Source organism: Magnolia sinica, chromosome 4 (genome assembly GCF_029962835.1).
Source record: "Magnolia sinica isolate HGM2019 chromosome 4, MsV1, whole genome shotgun sequence".
NCBI lineage: Eukaryota > Viridiplantae > Streptophyta > Magnoliopsida > Magnoliales > Magnoliaceae > Magnolia > Magnolia sinica.
In genome coordinates this window covers 6,932,245-6,953,396 of record NC_080576.1, presented here as the reverse complement: position 1 = coordinate 6,953,396, position 21,152 = coordinate 6,932,245, and the positions used below count along the sequence as shown (strand labels likewise).

General features: G+C 39.7%; 2 protein-coding genes across 3 annotated transcripts; one reads left to right on the top strand and one right to left on the bottom strand.

Annotated features, from left to right (window-relative positions):
• The first annotated feature begins 1,244 nt into the window (after positions 1–1,244).
• On the top strand, positions 1,245–3,276 carry LOC131242006 (aquaporin NIP1-1-like). The gene is made up of 3 exons (XM_058240359.1): positions 1,245–1,397; positions 1,636–1,854; positions 3,265–3,276. Exons 1-3 carry the CDS (start codon positions 1,245–1,247, stop codon positions 3,274–3,276), a joined length of 384 nt encoding a protein of 127 aa, XP_058096342.1.
• Positions 3,277–11,934: 8,658 nt separating this feature from the next.
• Positions 11,935–20,383, bottom strand: LOC131242289 (cryptochrome-1). 2 transcript variants are annotated; one of them, XM_058240843.1, is made up of 5 exons: positions 19,706–20,382; positions 18,528–18,746; positions 15,213–15,919; positions 13,801–14,609; positions 11,935–12,516 (listed from the first exon to the last, which is right to left on the bottom strand). In XM_058240843.1, exons 1-5 carry the CDS (start codon positions 20,019–20,021, stop codon positions 12,465–12,467), a joined length of 2,103 nt encoding a protein of 700 aa, XP_058096826.1. In that variant the 5' UTR covers positions 20,022–20,382; the 3' UTR covers positions 11,935–12,464. The 2 variants fall into 2 exon arrangements, with proteins under 2 accessions (XP_058096826.1, XP_058096827.1); XM_058240844.1 differs by lacking the exon at positions 11,935–12,516 and having other exon boundaries at positions 13,797–14,609; positions 19,706–20,383.
• Positions 20,384–21,152: the final 769 nt, after the last annotated feature.

Here is a 21,152-nt window from a genome sequence, read left to right as displayed (position 1 = left end):
CAACTCAGGTTCAGCTCGTGTGCAACTCTAATTGTATCCAAGATCGGGGGGTTATTGGGGTGATCCAAAAAAGATAGGGGCAAGTATGATTGCAATGTAACATAGGAGAGGTAGCCGCAATCTCGAGCTTTGCCGCGCACCCGCGTACAAAAAACCTCGTGTACATGCCACACGTGTAACATAATGACACGTGCTTGAGAGAGATAATCCATCCATCAGGTTGGTCTGACCTTGTACATATTTTCCAAAACTAAATTCCAGTCTGATCATCATGTGGGGCCTATACTAGAAAAGATTGACGGGTCAGAAAACTTCAGCCGACTTTTTAAAGATCCGTACATTAGTTTTGCAAATTGTGGCCCACTTGAAAAGTGAATCAAACTGAATCTTGGGTTATAATATCAATATAGTGGTTTCGTTCTGATATATGGATCGGCTCTCAAACCTATATTACCATGCCAACACACGTGTGGCATGTACACGAGCGTTATTGCACACGCGTGCGTGCTTATCAAAGCTCTTTATCTCTATTCCTTCTGTCTTTTTATTTTTATTTTTTACGCGAGTTGCCTCCGCCCCCGGAAGTTCCCATGGTCGGAAGCTATGTGGGCCCCACATATACTCCTGTGATAAATCCACTCCGTCCATCAGTTTCTAAACATCACAATAAGAAAGGAACTTAAATATAACGCAGTTAAAAGTTTCATGTGTGCCACACCACACGAAACAGTGATAAAGGAAACGTCCACCGTTGAAACTTCTTGGAGCTGACCATAATGTTTATACGCCATCCAAACCGTTCATAAAGTTAATTTCAATACCACTCAGCTAATCTGTAGGATAAAATATCATCTCATGGCCCCACAAAGTTTTCAATGGTGGACGTTCAATGCCTACTTTTTCTTGTGTTATAGCCCACTTGAGTTTTGAATATTCATTATTTTTTCCTCCTCTCTTATTATGATATTCATAGACTGCTGGACGAAGTGAATTTCTCAAGGAAATCTCTGTGGGCCCCACACAGCTTCCGACCGTAGGATCCTCTTTTGCCAGGGCACAGCCAATTCGGCGTATTTTTATTTTTAATTTTTAAAAAGAAGAAGAATATCATGTTAAAGATACCATCAAAGATAAAAAAGAGGAGTCTAAAAACCAATTGTATATATAAACAAGGCCAGATGCATTTATTTCATTGATTGGGCTTTGGTTTTGGGCTTGAACTTGGGCATCGGCAAGATTTTTCAATGGCTGAGATGCCTCCATCCCCCATTGGCCTTTCTCCAAACCCACCTCAAACAAGTGAGCTTTCTATTTTGGAAGAAGGCAAATCTATTCCTCATAGTCCTCCTCAGGAGCCTGTTGTGGAAGCCGATGCTTCTTCTTCAAATCTTCATAAGGTAAGTCATCCATCATCACCGTCCATTTCAATATCGTGATGAGCTTCTTCAAGACCATCCACGGTCAGTCAGAGCCTTGCTGGTGACCGTGGGCCTGGTGGGCCAGACCGGATTCCTGATGAGACAGATCATCACAGTCATCATCATCATTGTACACATAAAGTACGGAAGGTGTTTCCACCGTTGATCATGGGACACTGACTAAACCTTTTTTTTTTTTTTTGGATGATGTGCACAGATAATTGCAGAGATTGTGGGGACATACATACTCATATTTGTAGGGTGTGGATCGGCATTGGTCGACAAAAAATACCACCTGTCGACTGTGGGAGTCGCAGTGGCTTGGGGATTAGTGGTGATGGTCATGGTCTACTCACTGGGCCATATCTCAGGGGCCCAACTCAATCCGGCGGTGACCATCGCCTTAGCTGCTGCCCGAAAATTCCCATGGAAAAAGGTAAATAGAAATTTTAATGGCATAATAATATATCATCCTACATTAAAGTAAATTACACTTAAAACAGTTGTATAAAGCCATCCCTACCGTCCATTTCTGCATGTTCCCTTCAATCTAGACCATCCAAACAATGGTAGAACAACAAACGGGTCCATGGATCTATGGGCATGTGCTTATTGGATGATCCATGTATATAATATTGGGGGACTGGGGAAGCTAATCCTGAATTTGGATCACATGAGAATAAGTAAACACAAACAAATCATGCACACTTGCACACGGATTTTTACAACTGTCGCAGGAAAAAACCACGGCACAAAGTGATAAAGAACATTATGAAAATGATAAGTACAAGAGACGGTTGAAGTTACAATTTAGAAAACCCTCATTTTCTCCTATCCAAATCCTAGAAATGTTTAAGCACCGATTGTTTTAGCATAATCCCGCAATTGCACCCATATATATAGTATAACACCTGGAATAAGAAATTAATCACGCAATTATGCAAATTTGCACGCGTCATCGATCTAAGCATTGATCGATCAAGCATTCCTTAATTGATCGGGCCTCATATGTTCGATCGCTCAAACATGCTCAAAAGTGTTTAAAGATTTTGTAAATATTTTCCAATTATGTCGATCGATCTTCCTGACAATTCAATTGATCGAGATTGTCTAAAACTGTCTAGAGACCAATCTATATAATTCAGAGTTCACTTGATTGATCAACCAGGGTGGTCGATTGATCGAACTCATGTTCCATATAAAGATTGAAGACATCTGACAACAATCTCCACCATGGCTTCAATCATTGTGAACCATTGCTCCAAGATCCATCTCTAATCGCCTCTATCATATCTTCACCATCTTTATCGCTTTTCGTTCACACTTCGTCTTCATCAACCTTTTGTCGGACCTAAAGAAATTAAACATAATTAGAATTTCTCCACGGAAACTACCTTAACAAGCATGTCCATCGAATTCACGCTCGTATGGATATTTTAAGAGTGAAACCGCCTTTCTCAAGTACCTGTCGGATAAAATGATGACGAACATGAATATGTTTAGTTCTATAATGGTAACCGAATTCTTCTCAAATTGATCGCGCTTTCACTGTCACAATTAATTGGCACGACCTTCTGCCGAAGCTCGAGTTTGTTCATCATTCTATACAACCAAATACCTCCCTTGAATGCTTCTGTCATTGTCATATACTCAACTTCTGTTGTGAAAAGAGCAACTACAGACTGAAGCTCGACATTCAACTAATCGATACACCCACTAATACAAATGAGTAACTGAAAGTCGACCTTTTGTTATCCACATTTTCCACGTAATCTGAATCCACATAGCCTAATAACTTTCCATTTTATTTCTTAAATGTCAAGACGTAATCTGTTGTACTTTGTAGATACTGAAGTAGCCATTTCACTTACTTCAAATGTTGCTTGCCGGGATTTGACATGTATCTGCTTACAATACCAACTGTATATGAAATATTCGGTCTCGTATACATAACCCACTTTTCTTGATCTGTAATGGGATATTGCTCTGAAGAAAGCCTAAAGTGGGTAGTATGGGGTGTGCTAACTGGCTTAGCCTTATCCATCACAAACTTCACCAATACATTCTCAAGATATTTTGCTTGAGATAATTATAATATGCTCATCTCCCTATCTCTAAGTATGTATATGCCAATAATCTTCTTTGTAGCTCCCAGATCTTTCATTTCGAATGTCCCTGATAATTGAGTCTTCGATAAATCGATTTCATATATACTTTAACTAGCAACAAACATATCATCAATATACAATACCAATAAAATGAATCTTCCATCACTTAGTGTCTTGAAGTATATATAGTGATTATATTCACTCCTGGTAAACTGCTGACTCATCATGAAAGTATTAAACTTCTTGTACCATTGCCTAGACGCATGTTTCAAGCCATACAACGACATCCTTAACTTGTAAATTTTATTCTCTGACTCATTTTCTTCAAACTCTTTTGGTTACTTTATGTAGATATGTTCTTCCAATTATACATGTAGGAAAATAGTTTTAATGTCCATCTATTCCAATTCCAGATTGTATTAAGCAACCAACGCCAATACAAACCCGATACATACCTGCTTAACAACTGGCGCGAAGATCTCACTAAAGTCTATGCCTTCTTTCTAAGCCTATCCTTCTGCAAACAATCTTGCCTTATATTTGTCATGTTTCTTCCTATAAATTCACTTGGACTTTATCGCTTTACGCCCAACGAAAAGCTCCACCAACTCCCACGTCACATTGTTGTACAAAGAGTCCATCTCATGTTGCATTACCGTCATCCATTTCTCAGCATCTAGGTCATCCAATGCTTCTTAGAAGGTAAATGAACTCCCTTGACCCGTAATGAGGGTAAATGCAATATTCAAATCATCTTTGTATCTAGCCGATGATTTGTGATCTCTAAGTGAATTTCTCCTCACAGGTGGCTGCTTCACCTACTCCTGTACCTTTTTTTGTTGCTCGGCTTCAATCGGTGTCTCACTTTTAAAAAAAAAAATTCAACGTCAATTGGCGCTGGTTTACCTGTTTCCTTATGTTTATCCTTACAAAATAAGGAATCTTTATCAAACTTGACATCACGACTAATTATGATATTCCGTGTGACCCGGTCATACAACCTGTATCCATTCACACCATCACAATAACCAATAAAGGTACACTTCTTCACCCCTTAGTTTAAGTTATCTCTATCAATTGACGATACATGAGAGTAAGCGCTACAACTAAATACTTGCGGCCCTGAGCAGTCTATATTATGACCACTACACACTTCCTTTGAAATTTTACAACTGATCGACGTAGACGGAAACCAATTTGCTATAAGTAATAAGTCGTGTTAACGGCCTCAATCCATAGCTCATTTCTTAAACCAGCATTGCTAAACATACTTCGGGCTCTCTCCAAGAGAGTCTGATTCATTTGTTTCGTTACTTCATTCTGATATGGTGTGTCATCGACTGTGTTATGCTGTACAATACCCTCGTCTTTGCAAAACTAGTTAAATTCATTTGAAGTGATTCTCCACCGTTGTATGTCCTTAATACTTTTAATTTTCGTTATTACTGCTTTTCTACTATTACCTTCCACACTTTAAAGGTGACAAAAGCATCTGATTTATACTTCATGAAGTATACTCATACATTTCTAGAGTAGTCGTCTATGAATGATACATAGAACGAACGATGATCTCCCTCTAGAAACTACAGGTGATAACCCCCATACAACAGAATGCACATAATCAAGCACCCCTTTACTAACATATTTTCTCAACTTATAAGAAAACCGTGATTGCTTACCATATATACAATGCTCGCATATATTTAAATCAACAGTTTTAAAAGCAAAATTAAACTTAAATCAGAAAGTAACTTCATACCACGCTCACTCATGTGACCTAAACATGCATGTCACAACGTGTCAATGTGGACTCTACTATAAATGCTGCAACTTCACACAATACGGTGTTCCCGATCCACTTATAAAGGTTACTACTCCGCTGTACTTTCATCACTATGAGCGCCTCTTTTGAAAATTTTAGAACACAATCAAATATGATGAAGTTGCACCTAAGTGCATCGAGAACACATATGGATATCAGATTCTTCTTCAACTTAGGAACGTGTCTAACATCCATCAGAATGCTCTCCATTCTATCAAACCTCTCGATGCGCACTGTTTTGATTCTAACAACCCTATATCATTGTTCATAAAAATCTATCCACCATCGCACTGACTGTAACTGGTGAACCAATCTCGCTGAAAAGTCATGTGATATGAGGCCCCCGAATCCAAAATCCACTCATCATCGAGATATTCGTATTTTAATACGGTCATATCACCATCACCATCCACCTTCTCACTAGATTCCGCTATGTTGGCCTCCTTTGGTGCTTTATCTGATTTTTTTTTCCTTATGAGCTTTAGGATTTCGACAATCCTTTTTCACATGTCATTGTCTTCCACAATTCCAACACTTCATTTTCTCATTGTCCTTTGACTGGGACCATGATCACGAGCATCCCTTCTCCTGCTCAAAATTACATCCCCTAGCTACCAACGTATCCATAGAGGACCCTGCACCACTGTCATTCTTTCTCAATATCTTTAATCTAAGGGTTGAAATGATAATCTTGACATCAATGGTCTCTCTACCATAGTACATAGTGTCTATAAAGCTATCGTAAGACTCTGGAAGAGAGTTTAACAAAATTAAGGTTTGTTCTTATCACCAATCTTCACTTCTACACTCATCAATTTGCAAACTACTTGATTAAATGAGTTGATGTGATCATTAAGATATGGCTCATTCGCCTTCTTCAGATTATATAATTACTTTTTCAGATACAGACAATTCGACAACGATTTCATTATATACAAGTTACCTAACTTCTTCTAAAGTCCTATGGTGTTCTTTTGATTAATGACATTATATAGGATGTCATTCGTCAAACATAGTTGGACCGAAGTTTTCACCATTTCATCCAATTATTTTCACTCTCCATCGCTCCTAGACGTTGGATGCTTCTCTACACTAAGGAGTACATGTTGCAACCCTTGCTGAACTAGAATGCCTCTAATATTCACATTTCATAGTTCAAAGTTATTTTTACCAGTGAACTTCTCCGTTTTATACTTCACGTTTGATCTTTTAATCATCACGTCTTATATCTAAACATAAATCCCCAACTTTAGCTTTGATATTACTTATTGGGGGACTGTGGAAGCAAACTCCTAATTCGGATCACACTACAATAAGCAAATGGAAATAAAGCATGCACAAATATACACAAATTTTTACGTAGAAAAATCCTCATAGGAAAAAATTGTGGCATAAAATGACAGTGATACTATGAGAGTGATAAGTACAAGAGATAAATGAACTTATAATTCAGAAAACCCTCGTTTTCTCCTCTCCAAACCCTAGAAATGTTTAAGTTTCGATTGTTCTTCCATAATCCTATAATTACACCCATATATATAGGATAACATTCGTAATATGAAACTAATCGCGCAATTGCGCAAAATTGCAAATGTTGTCAATTTAATCATTAATCGAGCACTCAATCGATTGGGCTCCATATGTTGGATCCTTCAAACATACTGAAAAGTGTCCAAAGAATTTATAGTTATTTTCGAATTATGTCAATCAACTCAACAATTTGATTGATTGAAACTGTCCACGACTATTCAAAGACTAATCTGTATAATTCGGAGTTCACTTGATTGATCAATAAAGGAGGTCGATTGATCGAACCCTTGTTCTATTTACAGGTTAAAGACATCTGGCAACGCAACCGGTGATATACCAAGAACATGTCTTATTTGATCAAGGGGGGAATTTAGATATATATATATATATATATATATATATATATATATATATATATAGAGAGAGAGAGAGAGAGAGAGAGAGAGAGAGAGAGAGAGAGAGAGAGAGAGAGTCATGCTCCCCTGCGCACCTACGCACGTGCGCACCTTTGCACACATGTCATGGGTGTCTAATCTGAACGATCCATGTGATGCGGAATCCCATGAAACCCCATGTGACAAATTTTCACGCCAATCTAAAATTCTGGTGGGGCATAGCAAAGAGAAATGCAAATTAAGGGAGGAAACTATTTTCATTTTTCATAGCCCATCAAAGTTTTAGATCAAAGTAAAACTTGGTCCGGGAGGGTTTCACGAGGTGCTGCTTCACATGAACGGTTCAGATTTTGGATCCACATCACGTATGATAGGTTGTCAAAAAAGTTTCGTGTGTAGTACTTACAAACTGGTTCGCAGGTGAGCGTTTCCGTGTGTGTGTGTATATTTATCTCAGAAAATGATTATTTTTTTTTCCCGTCAGGTGCCACTTTATGCTGCAGCTCAGGTCTTGGGTTCGACCCTGGCTAGCCTGACGTTGGTTGCATTGTTTAGCAAAGACGATCCGCGGCCGATGCTAACCATCCCAGCAGAAGATACAAATGATCTTAATGCATTGATATTGGAATTCATCATTTCCTTTATTTTAATGTTCGTCATCTTCAGCGTAGGCACCGATCATAGGGCGGTAATGATGCACTTCTTCCTTCAATTTCTCTATTCTCTGCTCTCTATAACCACAGAAGCCAAGGTCGAACATTCGCATGCAATTAGTTTTTCAATTTGCTAAAACTATAACTGAATTAGAGGGCATTTTCTTAATTAAGAGATGCTTGAGGTCTCAGCCGAGTCGATTTGGACTCGGTCCAGTTCAATCTGGTTTTACACCATGAGTCTGTAATGAAAATAGCCTGACTCGGCTGATGAGTCAACACATGACTCGGACAACTCGCAAGTCGACTCAGGACTCAACCAGAGTTGCCGAGTCTTCAAACCATGGTGTGGTTGGAAACCTCTTTCATGGGCTACATTATGTTAGGTCTCGAGTATGAGTTCGACCACAACTAAGGTCCACCCATCAGATAATTTCTAACCTCTTTAGTGCATGTGATCACATCCAATCCTTCTAATAGGTTGGCTGCATCATCAGTATGATGTTATGATAAAAGTCAGCTGTCTACTCATCAGGTGGGCCATGCTATCAAAAACAATGTGTAGCATTTGATAAATAGAAAAATATTATTGTGGTCCACCTAATGAGTGGATATGGCTTATTTTTGCACAAGTTAATCCTCATGGTGGGGTTAACGTATTAGACAGGTAGGATGCTGCATGCACTTAATAGGTTGGGAATTATCAACTGGGTGTACTGTAACTTGAGGTCCAGCCGGTTGGACTTGAGACCTTTCTATAATAGTTTTTAAGACATTGTGGTAGCTCTTCAACTGTACACATGACACGATTTCAAGGCAATCTAGGCCGTCCAAATCTCTGGACTAATTATGGATTTAACAAAACTAAAAACTTACATTGAGAATATGACAGGAACCATTTGTTTTGGGTATGGAACTTGGAACATCACTATTTTATTTTAACCATCCAATTGACGGTTAAGATTTCTTGATCAGTAATTAGAGATATGACACGTCCAAAATATTTCTCAGAGTTTGGACGGTCTGGATATGTGTAGACGAATGCCTCGTGTGTGAGGAAGACGAGTGACCACTTTGAAATTTATTGGTGACCATTACAACAGTGGGCCATGTGCTAAAGATTTTAGTCCGAACAGATCAACGAGCTGACTGGAGTTGCCGTTGGAGGCACCATCATATTTAACATCCTCATTGCCGGGTTCTCCCTCTCTCTCTCTCTCTCTCTCTCTCTCTCTCTCTCTCTCTCTCTCTCTCTCGATCTCGACCATTCATCTTATACGAACCCCCTAAACATTCTCTGATACGGAAATCAGAATGGCCCACTCATCAAATAACATACGGTTATGATCACCGTTATACGTGTACAAGCATTCTCTCTCTCTCTCTAGTGAGAGATCAAGACCAGCCGTTTCTAGTATAGAAACTCCCATAAACATTCTCCCATCATAAAATCAGAATGGCCACCTATGGAAAGGTGATACATTAAGTACAAGATAACAAGAGTTTCGCTAGACTGTGACATGGCTCCATTTCATTGACCCACCAGACACTCGTTAGAGAGGCGGGCTAATGAAATAGCGTCACGAAACTGAGCCTTAACTCATCTGGTGGGCCAATGAAATGGTAGTAGCACATCATGGCTCTTTGATCCTAAAATCAGAACGGACCATTCAGCAAGTGAGATACAGTTATGATCACCATGATGAGTGGACAGGCTTGATTTTGGGTCATGGAATGTTGATGGTGGTCCGGCGTGATGAAGAACTGAGATCTCGCACGTGTACCGCATATATTCTTCTTGATCATATTCATCTTTGGTGTCACATAGGTCACTCACCGGGGCATCCATGAATCCTGCAAGGAGTGTGGGGCCCGCCCTAGTCGCTCGGAGATATAAAGGGCTTTGGATTTATATCACAGCACCGGTTCTTGGAACTATTACTGCAGCAGCATTATACAGCTTCTTCCGATTGCCCGACAAGACTGAGAAGCAGATGGTTAAGAGTGCATAGAATTAGAGACATTGGACAAGTTGATTTTGAGTAAATGGGGTGGCCCACCTGAGAAAATGATCCCTCACGCTTGATTTTTTTGTGTTTGCAAACTTAAATCAGTTGTGGGGCCCACCAATCCTAGATCATGAGATGGTTGTTTGGATCTCACTATCGAAGAATGGTTCCTTGTGTACTCTGTCAATCCCTTATAAGCTCCTCTTATCATATGCATCACTGAAACTGTCACTATAACACTTAGGCTGTGTTTGGATGCATAAGTGAATTGAATCACAAATGGAATTGGAATTCATCGACGTCTCTTAGAATTCTGTTATTTTCTGGGGCTACATTGTGGTAAATGTTGTTGTACATCATTGAGATGTAGAATTGTATTTATCCACAAAAGAAGATAACTATGTACAGCTGCATACGTATATAAAAGATATTCTATACTAATCTAAGTTATGCTTATATACTCTAATACCCCTCAAACTAAAGGTACATTTATTCATCAATAAAAGAAATTTTCTACAACAACGATGAAATGACATTTCAACTGTCATCTTCATGCATATGAAACTGAATATGTATTGCACTTCCAATGACTCATTGGATTTGAACCTTTTTAACACTTCCAATGAATGGTTGATGATCTAGTGACACTTTTGGTGGTTGGGATTTTGATGATCTCTCTTTTGATGAATACAACACTAATGGTGGCTGTGATTTTCAACTATTGTTTTTTCCATAGCTCTAAAATGTAATGAAAGCAAACTAGTGATTACACTAGTTCCAATTAAAAGCCTGAGAGAGATGAGATTCAGAAATATCTTCTAATGATTTTTGCAGCAATGACTGCGATGTACTGCTGACAATACAATGTTGGAAGAGTCATCGCAAGCTGCAAGTTGCGATGGGAGAGGCGTAAAACACAATGAAAAATGCACTCACATCAAAAGAAAAAGAGAACAGAAGTAAACATTAATTATATTTCTATACACAACAGAAGGTAATAAGGTACAACTGTATACACAGCTATGCATATCTAGAAGATGCTCTAACCTGTCTATAAGATAGTAATCTAAGATTATACTTATCTACTCTAACTTCAGTTTGAGGAAATAGTCTTCAATTTACTATAAGCTAAGACTACAATTTGCTTCTTCTTTTTTTCTCCCCCATTTTATTAGACTAGTTATTGCAATTCAATTCAATAGTGCATCCAAACGTATCCTTGGCAATGCACCTAATTTACACAATCTAATGTTTTCAGTGCACCCATCATACCTTAACATATGATGCCTTTCAGAGTATGTATGCATTGTAGTTCATATATGGATTGGAATACGAATCATGCAAGTCGATCAGTGGCATCAACTCAGGTTTGCAGCAATTTCATTAATGAATACAATAAAGAAACCAATCTAGGACTAGTTCATATGTCCATCAGAATATGAAGCCTACAAGTGAATCAGTAGCATAAACTTGGGTCTGCAGCAATTTCTTTTTTTGTTTCTTTTTTTTTTTGGAAGGGTAACGGGAACACTGGCAGAAGCCAGCAAGAAAAGAATATAACAGGGAAACAAACGCTAGGAAGAACACAGAAAGAAGCATCAAACCAGGGACTTCAAAAGTGAAGCCCACTCAGAAACAAGAGCCAAAACATTAGCTATTTCATTACATGAATACAGTAAAGAAACCAATTAAGGTGTTTCCATGTACAATTGATTTCAATTTCGATAACCAAGTTATAGCAAAGTCAGATTTACAAAGTTGGGTTCCATGTTTGGCTGCACAAATGAATCGAATCGCAAAACATTCACTTGATCAATAGAAATCGCGAAAAAAAAAAAAAGAAACAGAAAACTAATTCATAATGAGGGAATTAGCCCCCCCAATTCTTGAAATTAAGAAAACTATAATTTGGTAATTGTCAATTTGTTGGATTACTAAATAGCGATACATTTTGATACTGCATTCAAATGTAACCTTATACAGAAACAATTGCGATATGTCAATTGAAGCTAATACTTCTAATAGAAAGTACCATGAGCACTCGTCATTTTTTACATCGCCGCATGTCGCAATCTAACTGAAATGTACATCCAAACAGACCCCCGAACAGGAAAAGTAATCACACATACACGAGCACAATTTCATAAAGGTACATCAATTTATTCTACCGAAGTCATGGATTTTGATGACTAATGAGAGGAGATGCACAAAGCACGAATACAGTAAACAATACCTTCTCATGACTCTCCTGATTCCAATAAAAAAGAAAGAAAGAAAGAAAGAAAGAAAGGAATATACGTAGAACTTGACATGATCTCTTTTACAAGACACTCACTCCCCTTAAAGAACCATTACTATACAGCAAAGCAGAATATGGTACAGAAAAGGCGGCAGAGAGGATTACGCTGTCGACACCGATTTGGGATTTTGGGCTCTTGGGTGATGAAGCTGTGGCAGCTGCGATGGGCCGAAGGGGATTCAAAGATGGATTGTAAATGTACACACAGGCAGTTTTGCTATTGGTTGGGTCTACCCGATAGCATTAGGCTGCACGGCATTCTCCACCTCCCAGCTTCTTGTCCTGGCATTTGCATTTTGCTGATTGTTAGCTGAGACTCGATCAAGGTACAATGCACGTTGATATAGAAGAAACAAACAACAGATGAAGGCTCGTCTCCAGTGTCTCCACTGTACACGTGGCACATCTCTAAGGTATCGGACCATTGATCGGGTGGGCTATCCAGTTAGGGAAGCCCATATCCCAAAAGGCACAGTAGAGAATCATAGCCATCTCATTGAGGCAAGTTTCACCAATTGAATATGTACAACTGCTCGGTTTTCTTTAACTCTCCATTTTCAGGTCGGGAGTACGACAATTAAGATAGGTGGGTCACTGAGATATTTGAAAAACAGATCCTTCATATGGTGGCCCACCAGATTAATAGTTGAAATAGCCCTACAAGTGTGCCACGTTGGAGATGAGTGAGCCTTGCCAGGAGACCTCAAACAGTAATGAAATTTCTTTTTATTCTTTTCCTAAAGAGTGAAACCACAGAATAATCTAGGAAATCAGCTATTTCTGGAAGAGAAAGCCCCAAATTTCCATCCAGATTGGAAGATCCTAACCCTTCAGTAGCCAACAAATAGACGGTTATGAAAAGAAAAAGTAATAGTTGTTAAAAAAAATGATGGCTAGGAACTCCCAAACTGAAAGCTTTTCAGGACATCTCCCATCTATGGTAAGGACCATTAGATTAATGGCTTGGATAACCAAACCATGGATCCCACTTCTACCAGTCAGCACACAAGGATGATACAAATCGTGATGTGTAAGAACCCAATAATTCATTTTTTTCTAGACAACATAAAATAGGTAACACAACTCGAGCAGAGAAACTCTGATTGGAAATATTTTCCACATTTGTCGAAGTCACATGAATGATTGGCACAAATGCTTGAGAACAAAATCATTATTACAAAAAAAAAAAAAAAAAAGGATAGAATAAGGGGTCGTTTGGGTGAAACTTAAAAATGGGTTCATCTCGTTCTAGTAAATCTTAATTATGTATTAGAGATCATATCTCCAATACACATGGTTTTTGGACAAGGAAACACGGATCGACTCGTTCTACCTTGAGTCAAGTTGTGACTCGCATGACAAGGGGGTGACTCGGGGGGAAGGAATCGCAGTATCGAATCGGATCGGGCAGTGCCAAAACCGAGTTGACTCTTCTGAATTGTATCTGACTCAGACAAGTCTTAAACCCATGCTAATACATACTTATGGTTAACTAAAATGAGATGATCTTGTTTTTAAGTGGCACCCAAATGGGCCAAAAAATGTTTACAGAGACATTTAACTCACCCAGTTTGTGAAAGCCGCCTCCAATTCATCAGCTGGTGAGACTGCGGGTGCCTCTGCAAATAAGACGAGCCGCTTCCAAGACCCATTTCTTCACCTGCAAACTGCTCAGAGCGACTAGACGTTGTGGGCGACCACACTGGAACTACGCCCCCATCTCTCTCTCTCCCACTACCACTACTGGATGATTCTGCCAACGAATGGTCAACATTTTGCAGCCCGACAGTCACATTAAACTGCGCAGTATTATTCATGGCCATCTGTGCAGCCCTTTGATTTATTACTTCTGTCTGCGGCTCTGGAGTAATGTTTATGTTTGATGGGACTTCCGGTCTGCTATCTTCAACAGAGATCCCACGGTCCGAAGACAGTTCTTCTTCTTCGACTCTAAGCAACGAGGTGGTCATGCTCGGGACCATTTGATCCTCATGTTGTCTAGTCACTGTTGTAGCATTATTGTTCCTAACCGGCTCAGGATCACGGTCCACCTCCATTAGTATTTCTTGGGGAAAAGCAATAACTGGAGACTCTGAAGAGTCTCCGAGCCCTTCCTCTGTCCCATTCTCGATTGCAGCTCTCGAAGCAGCTTCCTGTTGCCACATCTCCGAAAGAGCTTCCTGCAGCCTCTCTTTCGCTGCAGCTATTTCCACGATGGGAAGAGGGTAGTTCGAACCCAGCTCAACTCCTGCGGCTTGGAGAACTGATTCAGGGGCATTCCATGGGTGGTGTATCCATTCAGTTGGTAACCTTGCCAGTTCAGGAAGCCACCGCCGCACGTATTCTCCATTTGGATCGAATTTATAACCTTCGAACTGTAGAGTACAACATTTAAATCCAAGGGAAGAATTTTGTAGGTAGGTTTGGCGGAAAAAATTACATGCAGGGATAGGAAAAGCCACAGTGAGACAGCCGCCAATCTTTGACTATGTGTTCTTAAACTTGGACAAGTACTATTTGGGCATTTATGAAATGTGGTGTCTTGATCACCTTTGGGAAAACCAGGGAGAGCCTTCAATGACACGCATTTGACAGCCTATGATATCAGCCATGCAGATCTTATCACCATAAGATAAGAATTAGGCCCACTAGTGTCAAAAAGCTTAGGAGGGATCAAGTGGGCCCAGTTTGCATCACTGTCTGATCTTCATTGGAGTTAACCGGTGATAAGATTCATACTCTTTGATGTAAGTGCGTTGCAATATATTTGAGTGTGAGAGTGCATAAAAATAAAAACAAAGAAAAGATACACCATGATATTCAAGGATATGGTGTACCATAAGAGGACTGAATATACATGCACTCCCATGCTTGAATATACGGCAATGCACATATAACAAAGATTGCATGCTATAACACATATATTTGGCAAAAGGAAACAGGGTAAGCCTAGTCAAACTTCAAATGGAAATCCACACCTGTGGGTTATCTATGCGATCGAATTCACGGCCATCGGGAAGAGTCCCAGAGATATATTGCCACCCAAGAGCATCGCTTTCAAGATCTGCATCTAAAAGTGTGTCCCAAAAGTACTTCATTCCCCATCTCCATGGTAGCTGCATGACCTTCACGAAGAAGCTGGACACCACCACGCGTATCCGATCGTGTAGCCAACCAGTGGCCCACAGCTCCCTCATGCCAGCATCCACCAGTGGATACCCAGTTCGACCTTGCCTCCATGCTTTAAAATAACCTTCGTTGATCACCCATGGAAAGAACTTAAGGTGTGCAAGAAGGGGCCTTTCGTGACTGTATGGATGGTTGAAGCAGAAGTATCTTGAATACTCTCGAAGACCGATGGACTTGAGGAACAAGTTCACACTCTCTTCGCCTGCGGTGTTTCCTTCGTTGGCCCAAGCAACCTGCTTGATTCGGACCAGATGAAAGACTTTCCGGACACTCACCTCACCGAAATGCAGGTGCGGCGAGAGAAAAGAAGTTGTTGCGCTGTCTGCTTTCCTGCGGTTCACGGAGTACTCAAGCAACGGCCCGTTAATGAAGGCCGTTAGAGCCTTGTCAGCACTGCTCCATCCTGGCGACCATGCCCGAGCAAGAAGAGCGTTGCTTCCCTTCTCGAACTCATCTTCAAACACCAGAGGGTCAGAAGAGCACATTGACACATCCCCTGAAAGAACAGAAGTAATGTTTGAATACAAGATTGAAATGAAAAGGAATAGTTTGCTCAATCAGTCATGAATTAAAAGAGCCTTAATGCAATTTTTTAGGAAAAGGCCTACATTTCATAGACCGAATTGAAATATTCTATGATCAGGACCGTTGATTGGTGTCCAGAAGATGAGGAGAGAAGTGTTGGGAATCACTTTGGTGGTATGCTCTTACAGACGATAATGATTTTTTAGGGTTTTTCTCTTGATTTCTTGTTGTGTCTTGCAATGGGGTTGCTAATCCCCTTTTTATGGACTCCAATCCACTGTCCCAACAGTTGGATCTTCAATACCCCAAAGAGAAAAGCTCCCCTCATGCTTTGGAGACACTAATCCACATTAACCTTCGATTTGAACAGTTGAAAATGGGCGTTAGAAAACTAAATACTACTTATGATAATAATAGTATTGAAAGCGGTTTCAAAAGGTTTTGATAAGCAAACCATTGTGGGGATTACCAGGTCTCCACCACAAACGGTCTGGATCAAGAAGGTATCATGGCCATTGATCCAACACAAATCCTCTTGGGTAAGTCAAACGGTATAAAATATCAAATGCCCCATTCCTTAAAATCTACAGAATCATCACAACAGAAACTCAAATAGATTTACAGGAGAATGAAAGATGGCTTATAAATACACCTACTGACCTAAATAGATGAATGAAAGCATGGTAGTATTGTAGAACGACACGGGCCTTAACCAAAGGCAGGGAACGATCGATTCCCCTGGAAATGTGTTCATCAAGGGATGATGCATCGAGAGATAACAAAACAATTCTCCAATGCAGCAATCAAGGACAGGTTTCTCTAGCATATGCCATCCTCAATAGATATCGTGGTCCTTTGTGACGCTGACTCAGCTGTAGACACTGTTGCTAGAAGACCAATTTCTCACAATTCTCTTCCTTGGGCAGAGCTTAATTTTTTGGAGCAGGAAGAACAAATTACTAGATCTAATGGGGATGGACCACACCCCAAAAAATCTCCCATATCGGAAGATGGTAGTCATCCAATCTACGTCCTTTCCATCCAATGTGGTGTCTTGCGGCATTTTTCTTTAACCATCCACTTGCAGGCCACCGAAAGGTTAGGATTGTCCCCAGGGGCATCTCAGGCCATGGCATGGTGGTGTGCAACAAAACAACGGTCTGGATCACCATACCATGGGCCTCAATAGTACAAACTCAAGGTCCAAATGTATTTGTAATGCGCACTCATGTAATATTCAGGTATTAGAAGGAAGCTAATGCTTTCCTACCTGATATAAGAATGAAAGCATGTATAGAAGTCAACTTGAAGTTGCGTAACTTGAATCAAAGCGCTGTTAGGACAGGGCCATACAAATACTTTTAACTATCAAGAAAATGCAACTTCTTGAAAGCACAAAGGGCAAAACCATCATTAAGGCCTTGATTTTTAACATTGACGATATATCTCACAAGATGAAATTTTGGCATACAAGATATCCGACATACCTGGGATGAAAAATGCAAAAGGAAAGCACCAAACACCATAAACTCGATATGAATTTCAGAAATCATATCAGAAAAAACTCGGATATTTATGTGACCTTAAAGAAAATATCCTGCACGGCAAGAAGTAGCAGAAGAACAGATGATGTGTATTAATAGTGATAAATATACGGGTGCATACCGGCTACAAGTTCAACTCAGGCTGGGATTGGTTGGGTTTAGGGTTGACCCAAGCCCAACCCAACCTCACGAGGACCCAACCCAAATTTAACCCGAATTCCTCTGCACTCAACCCAAGCTAAACCGATCCGACCGAACCCAACCCAAATACATGTGATTATTCCCAACCCGACCTAACCAGACCTTAATTTTCTCAACCTGAGCCCAACTTAAACCCAGTTTGATCAATTGGATTCGGGTTGACCCGAACCCAAGTTGCAGCCCTTTGCATGCCTAATTGACTTTCCACAAGTAGATGAGGCAACTACAAGACCCAACCACCATATATAGTTGCCACATACAATCTGTCTTTACTCAGCCTCTTTGTCTGCTTCCCTTCAAAGCATATATGTGAAGAGAGAGAGGAGAGTGTAATTGAAAAGCATCCCTATGAAGTAGGAACAAAGGACCCGATAAAAAGACGACGTCTCATTGTTCTGTCCTTGGTGAGTGAATCACATTCCTTTCTTAGGGTGCCTTTGGTTGCAACAAATATCATGTACATTTACGCCGAATTTCAAATTAGACTGATTAATCATGAATTTCATGATATTTAGGGCAACCAAATGCACCCTTAATCAACGAAAAGAAAATTAAGCTACAGCGCCAACAGCAACATTAACTAATTACGATATCTAATGAATTAAAATTGCCAGTGCATTTGGGTCTCTTCTCTTGGCTCAGTGGTAGACACAGTGTATCTCATATTTGAGGTCAAGGGTTCGAGGCATGTGTGGGGTGGTAGTGTGTGTGTGTTTCTCACCTTTACCAAAAAAATAAAAATAAAAAATAAAAAATTGAATTATTGAAATAAGGAAGCAAGCTCTCTAAACATTTGAGAGAATATTAATGGACCATAATATAACATGCACGGACCTGATGTTATCCTTTTGGGAGGGAGCAGGGGAGCCGCTGGATCATTAGGCATGCTAAGGCATCTGTTCCAGAAAGATGCGAATGTTGAAAATGGGTTCCCATGCGCATCATTAACTTCCCATGGCTCATAGAGCAAATCCGCATTAAATGAACGGACCACTATCCCTTGAGCGGTCAAAATCTCCTTGGCACGGTGATCCCTCACTAGAGACAATGGGTCTGATGAGAAAAACAAGCATAGTTAGAATCACCAGATAAGGAAATCCAGACAGTTATCTAAGGCTATCCATGATCAGCTTGCATTCATCTAATTCTTTTATTCATGGCATTGATTCGCGCTAGTAGAAAGCTGCCTATGACCTCTTTTCAGATCTTTGCAAGTTCATATGGACATCAGTTTTGAGTGATTGCAGAGGCCAATGATTCACAAATTTTAATGAATCTACATGGAATTGGAATTAAAAATTAATGCAGATTCAGAAACATAGGTGGGTGAATTCAAGATGCTAATTCACAAATTGAATTCACTGTTGTGGCAAACATCAAATCGATTTGCAATCGAATTCTATATTAGTTAAATCCGTCCATTTAGGGCGCACAAGAGAATTTAGCAAATTTGGCAATTATGAACTGGTACTAGACGATCACCTCATTACACAGTTGTCTGAGATCTATGCAATTACACCAAATAAACAAAAAATATCTTTCGAACCACCAACTGCAATTGAAACAGAATGCCCAAAAACAGAAACCTACATCCCGGATACACAATTAAACATCCCAAATCAATAAGTGCAGTTCTTAGACACTCTTGGGATTCAAAAGCCAAAAGGAAAATAACCCATCAACACACCCACAGACACAAAGGAGAGAATTCGTACTAATTCCCAAACACCCAGTTCATCCAAAAATCATGCACGGCTAGCAAAAACAAATCAGACAAAAACCTACTTAAAAGAAAGGAGAAAAGAAAAGAAACCCTATCAAAAAATTACTAAAATAAAGATATAAAAAGATCTAAACATGATGATGTGGCAAAATTCAACCCATTTCCCAAAAACCCATATTCCAAATTCAACCAAACATCACATGCAGCTAGCTAGTATGCAACAAAAATAAATAAATAAATTTTTAAAAAAATAATTTAAAAGGAAGGAAAGGATGATTAGACAACTGACCATAGAGGTGGTTGAAGAAGAGGTTAGTTGCAGCTGTGGATTTGACAATATCAAGGAGAGAAGAAACACTGTCAGGGGACCTCTTGGTGATGAGAGAGGTACCAAGGCTCCTCAAGGAGCTATCAAGGTGGGCCAAGCTATGTTTAAGCCACCACCTAGAGACCCTCCCTGGGTGGAATTGACCCTCTTCCTCAGGTGCCCATATGAACACTGCAACCACTGCACCAGATCTCACCCCTGCTGCTAGTGCTGGGTTGTCCTCCACCCTTAGATCCCTCCTAAACCACACTATGCTGCACCCCCCACTTGTTCCCATCTCTCTCTCTCTCTCTCTCTCTCTCTCTCTCTCTCTCTCTCTCTCAATTAAAAACACAACACCTATAAATCAACTCTCTCTTCAAAGAACATATAAAAATAGTGATGAAAGGGTCTCTGTCTCTGTCTCAAAACACAGCCCCCAGCTTTCCTTCCATCTGTATATCAACACCCTCTCTCTCTCTCCTCTTGCAACACCATATAAAATATTGTTATTGTATTAAAAGGGACAGAATCACATCAGATGTTGTTTCTCAAATATGGGAAGAGGCAAGTTGGGATGTCCTCTTTTTTCTATCTTTTGTTCTTCTTTTTTCTTTTTTCTTGGAGATGTGAGTTTCTACTGGTGACTGGGGTTTTGGGCTTTTGAGCTCTTATCCTCGCTACCTTTGTCTTCCTACATTGTTGTTATCTATTCCTTCAGAAATGATCCAGTGCACTTAGGGCACTTTTAGTTATAGTGCTCTTACCTCTATTCTGATACTTGGATAGGATAATCTACTGATCCGGACCGTCCATTAGATGAATCTCAGATTTTATGAGCTATCAAGAGAAAATCCCACTAATTGGACTATCCCATCTGTGTATATATAAGGATTACTTTTTATGGCCATTAATTTTCCAAGCCACGCAGGGGATCTTTTGGTAGCCTGAAAGAAATGAGCTTTAGAACTGTAAAAAAAATCCAAATTAATCCCCAGAAGGATGTTTCAGATTGTTGATTGGACTTACTTGTTAGCAATGATCTTGACTGTCTATTTTTGGCCGTTGATCAGATGTTTAGAATTGTGTGATTGGTGGCTTTTTTTCATGTCAGAAATTGAGATTTATGATGAACTTAATGGACAGTTCAGATCATTTGATTGGACTTTACAAAGAGTCCCACTGCAACTAGGAGTACTTTAACTTATCTCTACTTGAGAGCACTGGATGATTTTTTATTTTTTATTTTTATTTGCTAGTTGAAGTTGGGTTATTTTCATTTTTTTCTAAGGCTACCATGTGCGTTAACTACCATTTCTTAACTTGTAGGAGGAAAATGATCAGTGGTGTAAACTCAGCGGCTGATGTTCAGTAGTTAATATAATCCAACAAGATCGATTTGGGGCCAAAATTTAGAGGATCTGGATTG

Coding starts and splice junctions, on each gene's coding strand:
- LOC131242006 (XM_058240359.1), top strand. CDS start 1,245: ATGGCTGAGATGCCTCCATCCCCCATTGGCCTTTCTCCAAACCCACCT. Junction 1,398..1,635: donor CTTCTTCAAATCTTCATAAG/GTAAGTCATCCA, acceptor TGATGTGCACAG/ATAATTGCAGAGATTGTGGG.
- LOC131242289 (XM_058240843.1), bottom strand. CDS start 20,021: ATGGGAACAAGTGGGGGGTGCAGCATAGTGTGGTTTAGGAGGGATCTA. Junction 18,747..19,705: donor CTTCTTCAACCACCTCTATG/GTCAGTTGTCTA, acceptor TTTTCTCATCAG/ACCCATTGTCTCTAGTGAGG. Junction 15,920..18,527: donor TCCCAAAAGGATAACATCAG/GTCCGTGCATGT, acceptor CTGTTCTTTCAG/GGGATGTGTCAATGTGCTCT.